Raw genomic sequence first — 8,509 nt, 5'->3', positions numbered from 1 at the left:
CTATTTTTCAAATACATATTAATTAATTAAGTGAATCTTTTGTTTTTCAACCCATAAGCTTTTTGCCCTTAAAAAAATGAACTATACATGTCATTAGTGTTTAGTTTCATGGCTTGTGGACATTTCAAATCAATGCAATTTTATATCATTGGCAAATTTTACAAATATAGGTCAGTATTGTAGCTTACAGTCCCTCACGCAACATGTATATATTTTGAAGAGTATGACTAGTAATACTTACAGTGTCGTGCAACATATTTAAGAGATCTTCTTGGCCAAAGTCCAAAGCATGTACCAAAATAGATGCTGTGCAACAATAATGTCTTTGTGTTATTTGTTTCAAAATAGGATTTACTCATATAATTAAATAAATTATTTGTGTCCAATTGAGTCTCCTTGAAAAGGATTGAATTATTTTATATTAGAGGTCGTTTGTACTTGCCCTTGTCCTTAAACATGACCATAGCCAGAAAATGAACTTTGGAGTTTGGAGAAGCACTCAAGGGGTGCTGGTATAAAGTTTCAGGACATTTGCACGTCTCATATTCCTCTGGTAAAATTTAAGGTAAGTCCCTTTCCATAAAGTTCAAGTGGTAATACATCTTGCCTTAAAAGGGCTAGAAGAACGTTTGCCAACATAGCTGAGATAAGACCTATAATAAGTTCCCTTCAGATGCCAAAGTTCTCTATCCTCGTGCTGCATTTGATTCTTAGGGTGTTGTTGCTGTTGTGGAAACACAATGACCTTCAAAAACTATGTCACTGTGGTTTTGACACAACAGATTATACATGCTAAGTTGTCAAAAAAGTTGCATTACTATCAGTCCTGCTGTATATATGATATACATTACACGTATCTATTGTGACATTTGCAACATTAATTAGTGTACAGATATTTTAGATTCAAATATTATTTCAGCAGTATGCCCAGCCAACCAACCCTTCACTTATAAAGAATAATTTGGGAAGATGACACAGTGTCATTTATAACAGAACCTTTTGAATAATCAGATAAAGCGTGAATACGACATTTGCCACAAGATCCATGTTTTGGCGCACAAGATAATAAGAACTGTGAGTTGATGTGACGTAATATGACGATCCCGGAAGTATCCAAACTACTTCCCGCACGCTTTGAGTCGTCTTCAACCTGAGTGTTAGCTACAGTTAGCATTACTTTGTTTCTCATTATCTCGAAATCCGTTCTTATCCCAGGAAAAAATGGCCTCACTTAATGGAAAACCAGATGTTATGTTTGTAAGTTACACCATAACATGTTGTTTCCTGATAACGTTTATTGACAGGCAGTGTTAGCAAGTTGGCTAACATAAGCTAACTTTTATTGAAGCGCTAACGTTAGCTTGGCTGTGTGTGTTTAACAGTGTTATAGTTAGCTTGTCATGGCTCGTAAATTACGAATCATAGAGATGTGTAAGATAGTCATGCATTCATAGCTCCTAACTAGCGGCAATGATAGCTATCGTAGATGTATTAAAGTTTAATTTACAATTCTTAAACGGATGCATTGTTAACGTTATTGTAACGCCACGCTAATGTAATTTAAGTTAACGGTTATATCAAGCCAAACCCTTCCTGGAATCTAAAGTTATGTTATAACGTTAGTCGTCAGGTTACTCAACGTGCTATATACTTTATGGCTTTGGTAGGAAGACGATGATCTGCCATATGAAGAGGAGATCATCAGGAACCCATACTCGGTCAAGTGCTGGATGCGTTACATCGAATTCAAACAGAATGGAGCCAAAGCCACCCTCAACCTGATCTACGAGCGCGCTCTGAAGGAGTTACCTGGCAGGTAATGAACGTCACAAGGGGACGCATATCAACAGACTAATAATAATTTGATATCTCGTCTTTCGTTTAAGTAAAAACGTATATCCAATCTTTTTTTTGTTTTGTATTTTACAGCTACAAGCTGTGGTACAACTATCTGAGAGAGAGACGTAAACAAGTCAAAGGGAAATGTATCACTGAACCAAGCTATGAAGAGATCAATAATTGCCATGAAAGGGCATTGGTGTTCATGCACAAGGTAATACTGAACCACTTACAAAACGACATATAGTTATAGTCTGTGTGCTGTAACTTGTGCTTGGAACTAAATACCTGTCTTTGCTTAAACTAGATGCCCAGGTTATGGCTCGATTACTGCCAGTTTCTTGTATCTCAAAGCAAGATCACAAGAAGTCGGCAAACATTTGACCGAGCCCTCCGAGCTCTTCCTGTTACTCAGCACCCGCGCATCTGGCCTCTGTATCTCCGCTTTGTCCGTAACCTTCCCCTGCCTGAGACTGCAATCCGAGTGTACCGCAGGTACCTTAAGGTGAGAGCATGGTATACAAACTAGTTCACAGATCTTATTTAGCGTACGCTATTAGTTGTATTTGTCAGTGTCCATGGAAATAATTTTTTCTCTTGAGAATGTTTCACCAATTTTACAAAAAGCTTCATCTGCAAAGATTCAACGTTGATAAGAGGGAAAATCACGCTTTTTGACAAATTTGAAAAATGTCAACATTTCCTGTCTGCTATTTGTATCATGCAGCTTTCTCCTGAAAATGCAGAGGAATACATTGACTACTTACGATCTGTTGGCCGCTTGGATGAAGCAGCTGTGCGACTTGCAGCTGTTGTCAATGACGAAAGCTTTGTGTCCAAAGAGGGCAAATCCAACTATCAAGTAAGATTTTATTATCCTATGCACCTTCAAATTTGCTTGTTTTTCTTAAGCTGCCCTGAGAAAATGTATCTTATTTTTTACGTGTATTTGTTGGGCAGCTATGGCATGAGCTGTGCGACCTGATCTCCCAGAACCCTGATAAAGTGACGTCTCTCAAAGTAGGGGCCATTATCCGAGGAGGCCTCACTCGATTCACTGACCAACTTGGAAAACTCTGGTGCTCCTTAGCTGACTATTATATTAGGAGCGGTCACTTTGAGAAGGTGTGTATCTTCGTAATAGCTTACATTTATATATATTTACTTATCATACAGCCCGTCATCATATTTAAGTTAATTTGATCAAAATACGAGATACCTCTGTGTTATATTAGGGCGGTTGAACTAAGATAAGTCTCACAGTGTCTATGATGATTTATGTGTCTTTGTTTTCTCAGGCCCGGGATGTGTACGAGGAGGCCATCCTCACTGTGGTAACGGTGAGGGATTTCACACAAGTATTTGATAGTTATGCCCAGTTCGAAGAAAGCATGATCGCAGCAAAGATGGAGACCACAGCTGAGATGGGAAAGGATGAAGATGGTGTGTGTTTGTATTTTTTAATATTGCCAAAGTTGCTTTTACTTTTTCTCATGCATGCCTCACTTTCTTTCTCTCTCTCGCCCCAGAGGACATAGACATGGAGCTTAGACTGGCCCGCTTTGAGCAGCTGATAGCTCGACGGCCCCTCCTGTTGAACAGCGTTCTATTGAGGCAGAACCCTCATAATGTTCATGAATGGCACAAGAGGGTGAAATTGTATGAGGGCAATCCACGGCAGGTGAGCTTTAGGTCTTATTTTGTTTTCACGTACACAATTCATACGGTTGGGTCTGTGCTCACTATTATCTCTTTTGCAGATCATTAACACATACACTGAGGCAGTGCAGACTATAGATCCATTGAAGGCCACGGGGAAACCACACTCTCTCTGGGTTTCCTTTGCTAAATTCTATGAGGAAAATGAGCAGTTGGATGATGTAAGTTCTTTCCACAGGCATTCTGTGACCCTTTGCAATTCGGAGAAGCATTTTATTTCTGATTTGACTTAACACTTACTGACTGTCATTCAGGCTAGGACCATTTTTGAGAAGGCTACCAAGGTGAACTACAAGCAGGTGGATGACCTTGCTGCAGTATGGTGTGAATATGGCGAGATGGAGCTGCGCCATGAGAACTATGAACAGGCACTGCGCATACTCAGGGTGAGACACTTGGATCTTAACTGCAGTTATTATTAGGGGGTAATCATAGATAGCCCCATTTATACTAGATGTTGGTAACATCTAGTGGCGGGACTGAGACACTACAACTATTTTGGCATATTTTTGCTTTTTCTAAATATTTTAAAAGGTTTATCTTGTGATATTCAAACTTAATCCCCGGTAACGGATATATCAGTCCATAGACTGGACCTGAGGCTCCATATTATAATGTCAGTCAGTGTAATGGGGGCTTGAAACTTAAACAATATTTTGACTTGTGACAAAATCATTACATACTGTTGTTTGCTTTCTCTATAGCTATCTCAAGCTTTCCTAGAAGGCAGAGATGGTCACTTGTTTGGGTGATGCCAAACCAAGTGCACACCAAATAAGTAGTTTGTGCTCTAGGAGATTTGAGTATTGACAACAGAAGAGATTTGGGGCAACTCTTCCTGGTTATACAGTACTGGTAAAAATATATGACATGTGTTTTCATTCAGTTCAAACTTTTGACTGGTACTGTACAAATTTATGTAACAGATTAATGTATTGATTTGAGATATGAGGCCAATTATGTATTTCTGTATCAATATTTTGTGGATATAGAGGTTCGATGTGTGTTTTTTCTTTTCAATTATTTGAATTTAGAAAGCTACTGCAATCCCATCCAAGAAAGCAGAGTATTTTGATGCATCCGAGCCAGTCCAAAACAGAGTTTTCAAGTCTTTGAAGGTCTGGTCCATGCTGGCAGACTTGGAGGAGAGTCTAGGCACTTTCCAGGTAAGTTTACTACATGTTGGTATATTTACAGCTGGATGTACTACATCCAGATATTTAATATTGCGTTAGAGTTCTGATCCACTGTTGCATTTGCATTTCTTATTTTCTTTTTCTTTTCATTTTCTTTTTTCTATTCAGTCCACCAAAGCAGTTTATGATCGCATAATTGACCTCCGCATCGCCACGCCACAGATCATCATCAATTATGCCATGTTCCTTGAAGAGCACAACTACTTTGAGGAAAGCTTCAAAGTAATATTCTTCCACTAATTGACAAAGTCAACATTCAATATTCTCAAAATGAATTCTAGTTTTGATCAATGTACTACCTGTTAAAACCTGTTTTTCATTGTCTTTGTTGATACCTCTTTAGGCGTATGAGCGTGGTATTGCTCTCTTTAGGTGGCCAAATGTTTATGACATCTGGAACACTTACCTCACCAAGTTCATTGATCGTTATGGGGGAAAGAAGCTGGAGAGAGCAAGAGATTTGTTTGAACAAGCTTTGGATGGCTGCCCAGCTAAGTTTGCCAAGAGTAAGTACCTTTTGTTAGAATTACATTGACAACGTGTGTACATTATATTGGTCATTGTTTCTATTTTTGCTTTATAAAATGTGTTGATGCTGAATGTAGCACTGTGCCTTGCTTTCCAGCCATTTACCTGTTGTATGCTAAATTGGAGGAGGGATATGGATTGGCACGACACGCCATGGCTGTCTATGAACGAGCAACGCAGGCAGTAGATGCTACGGAGAGACATCACATGTTCAATATCTATATCAAGAGAGCAGCTGAAATTTATGGAGTCACGTATACCAGAGCCATATACCAGAAAGCTATCGAGGTACGTGGGAAAAGCAGTGATGCATATGACAACTTGTGGTATTGAAATGATTTTTTTCTCTTGAAATCAAAGACCAGCGTGTAGCATTTAGGATAATCTACTGGCAGAAGTGTGATTTAACAATAATTATGTTTCCCTTGTAAAAAAAAATGTGAAATTAGGATCCTTTTGTTTTGGCTACCTTAGAGGTGTTTATGTCTACATAAATTTTTGTACTTTTAGAACGGTATCAATGGATTATAAAAAAAAATAGTACTATTTCTGACTCATTAAAATTACACAATATGCTGTTGTAATCCTACCAATTCTTTTTATCCAGGTCCTTCCAGATGAGCATGCACGGGACATGTGTCAGCGATTTGCTGACATGGAGAGTAAACTTGGTGAGATTGACCGGGCCAGAGCAATCTACTCCTACTGCTCGCAGATTTGTGACCCGCGGGTGAGATAAAACAACTGAATAAATTGTAACATTTCCATTGGTGAAGTGGATGTCATAAATCACCTTGATTTATATATAAACTTGGATCTTTCAGGTGACTGCAAATTTCTGGCAGACCTGGAAAGAATTTGAGATCCGCCATGGAAATGAGGACACGATTCGAGAAATGCTGAGGATCAAACGAAGTGTTCAAGCCACATACAACACCCAGGTCCACTTCATGTCCTCTCAGATGATGAAGGCGACAACGGGCACTGGTGAGGGAGTTAGCAGTAACGTGTTAGCCGTCAACTGTGTAGCCAATACACAACATTGTTTTAGAATATCAATATGCTAGCCACGCGTGCCCTTTTCCACAAATCCTGGGTTGGAAAAGCACACAAATGAATGTACCTGTACTAATGATTCTGTTTATCCAACAATTTGTTTTGTATCCAGTGTCTGATCTTGCTCCAGGTCAAGTAGGAATTGATGACATGAAGATGCTGGAGCAGAAAGCACAGATGCTTGCCGCAGAGGCGGAGCAAGACAAACCCAAGCCCAAAGAGAAGATTCTCTTTGTCAGGTAAAAAACAAAAAATCGATACTTAAAAAAAATAATTGTACTACACTCGACAACCTAAATGGAGGAATCTTTACTTTCTACATGTATATTTTCAGGAGTGACACCTCTCGCAGCGAGTTGGCTGAGCTTTCTAAACAAGCCAATCCTGATGAGATTGACATTGATGATGAAGACGATGAAGATGAGGAAAACCAGGGACCAGAAGGTAAGTGACAGACTGTGGAAAAAGAAAAGGTATCATGCAGATGTGTCGTATTCATCATGCATTTTTTAATGGTTATTTTTTCATCCCTGCCTTTCGCAGAGGTGCAGCTTGAACAGAAGAGCGTCCCCACAGCCGTCTTTGGTGGGCTTAAAGAAGACTAAAGATCCCCTCCTCGCTGCCCCAGTTTTGCAAAGATGATTTCACTTGTAGACATTTGTTTTATTACTTAGGCGTATTATTTTAGAATGGCGACTTTTCTTCCGTTCTTGTGTTTTTTTTGTAATACAGTACACAAAAACAAACTTGTATAACTTTTGACCATATGGTGTCAGTCTTTCTCAAGTATAAAGCTCAAGATAATTGTGCAAATGTGCCGTGTTCTGTTATGAGATACTAATACGTGGCTACATGTTAATTTTACTGACGTATAGTGACGTTTTTATCTTTGAGAAACATTTAGTAAAAGAATGAACAGCGGAAACTTTTTTGGACACCTAATATGTGCAGAGTTCTTTTACAGGAAGCTCTGCCCTTGAAAACAAAGGGGAGGAGCTTTTATTTTTATTTTTTCCAAAGTGAGGCATTCATTTGAAAGTGAAGCTGAGCATTGAAGCCTCACGGTAGTTTGAGGATCATTAATAGTTGGGTGTCTTGCAAAACCCAGTGAACCTTTAAAATATTTCCAATTATGCCTTCAAAAGTTCACCATCCAAATATTGAGGTCATGCTCTGGTTGTACATGTATTGTACAAATTCACTCAAGGAACAGTTTGTATGATAGAATTGAATAAAAGGACGCTCATAAAACAGATACAACTTATTTTTCTGAAGTCCTGCAGTGAGTTTCTAATGCCCAGTTTTTGTCATAGGTTCGGGAGTCTTATTTCCCACTGATCATTTTAGAAGCTGTATTAATGTCTCTCAGTCAGTTCTACTCGTGACCCAATGCAGTCTTTAGAGAGTCTTTGGTTTCTTCTATTGCCTTTCCAAAAGTGTTTGTTAATAATGCACCAGCAATTCTAACTGACATGACGGTATTGGATGTCTGAACATTTATTTACATGTCGGAAAATGTGCAGGTTTAATAAAAATGGATTATATCCGTGCAAAGTAGTGACTTTCATCTGACAGAAATTTCAGAAAGTCTCACATTCAATGGATGCCTTGGAAAGGTTCTATATTCAGACACCACTAACACATTACCATGGATGTTCTCAAATAATAATAATAGTCTTAAGTTTGAATATGATGTACCTTTCACTTGAGTACATAATGCTTTTATCCTAACATAATAGTTAAATGAAATAAAGGATAAATTGATTCTTTCATAATCACATTGCGTTAGCTGAGGTAATCCTTTTAGCACGTTACTGCAGCACTGAGTGTTCTTGGAACATGTGATGATTTCTGTTTTTTAACGGGATGGAGCTTTGAAATTCATTCAAATTTGATTCAAAATTCACACATTTAAGGCTAATTGAACTGTTTTACCAACAATTTTCAGACCTTCTCTTTGTTTTCTGTCTGCCAGAGGTCATGGTCATTTACAGCAGCACCTTGGAGTTTGCCCAGGTCACTGCACAAAGGGTGGAGTTTTATGATGTCATCCTTCTGAGACAGTAATAACGACAACGACCTACATTAACAACATCTTTTAAAATAAGGCATCTACAGCTTAAGGTTAAAGACCTGCACACATGTGTTAGCAGTTGTGTTTACTCGTGTAA

General features: G+C 38.6%; 1 protein-coding gene across 1 annotated transcript; it reads left to right on the top strand.

Moving 5' to 3' along the window:
- Nucleotides 1-1,109: 1,109 nt before the first annotated feature.
- xab2 (XPA binding protein 2) lies at nt 1,110-7,602 on the top strand. The gene is made up of 19 exons (XM_037477111.2): nt 1,110-1,257; nt 1,668-1,816; nt 1,930-2,053; nt 2,147-2,344; nt 2,567-2,701; nt 2,800-2,964; nt 3,138-3,282; nt 3,369-3,520; nt 3,600-3,719; nt 3,813-3,944; nt 4,593-4,724; nt 4,863-4,976; nt 5,098-5,260; nt 5,380-5,570; nt 5,890-6,012; nt 6,107-6,269; nt 6,451-6,577; nt 6,673-6,782; nt 6,882-7,602. Exons 1-19 carry the CDS (start codon nt 1,222-1,224, stop codon nt 6,941-6,943), a joined length of 2,541 nt encoding a protein of 846 aa, XP_037333008.1. The 5' UTR covers nt 1,110-1,221; the 3' UTR covers nt 6,944-7,602.
- Nucleotides 7,603-8,509: the final 907 nt, after the last annotated feature.

The sequence above is a fragment of the Pungitius pungitius genome, chromosome 12 (assembly GCF_949316345.1).
Source record: "Pungitius pungitius chromosome 12, fPunPun2.1, whole genome shotgun sequence".
In the NCBI taxonomy this organism is placed as follows: Eukaryota; Metazoa; Chordata; class Actinopteri; order Perciformes; family Gasterosteidae; genus Pungitius; species Pungitius pungitius.
This window is presented reverse-complemented; position numbering and strand designations above follow the sequence as displayed.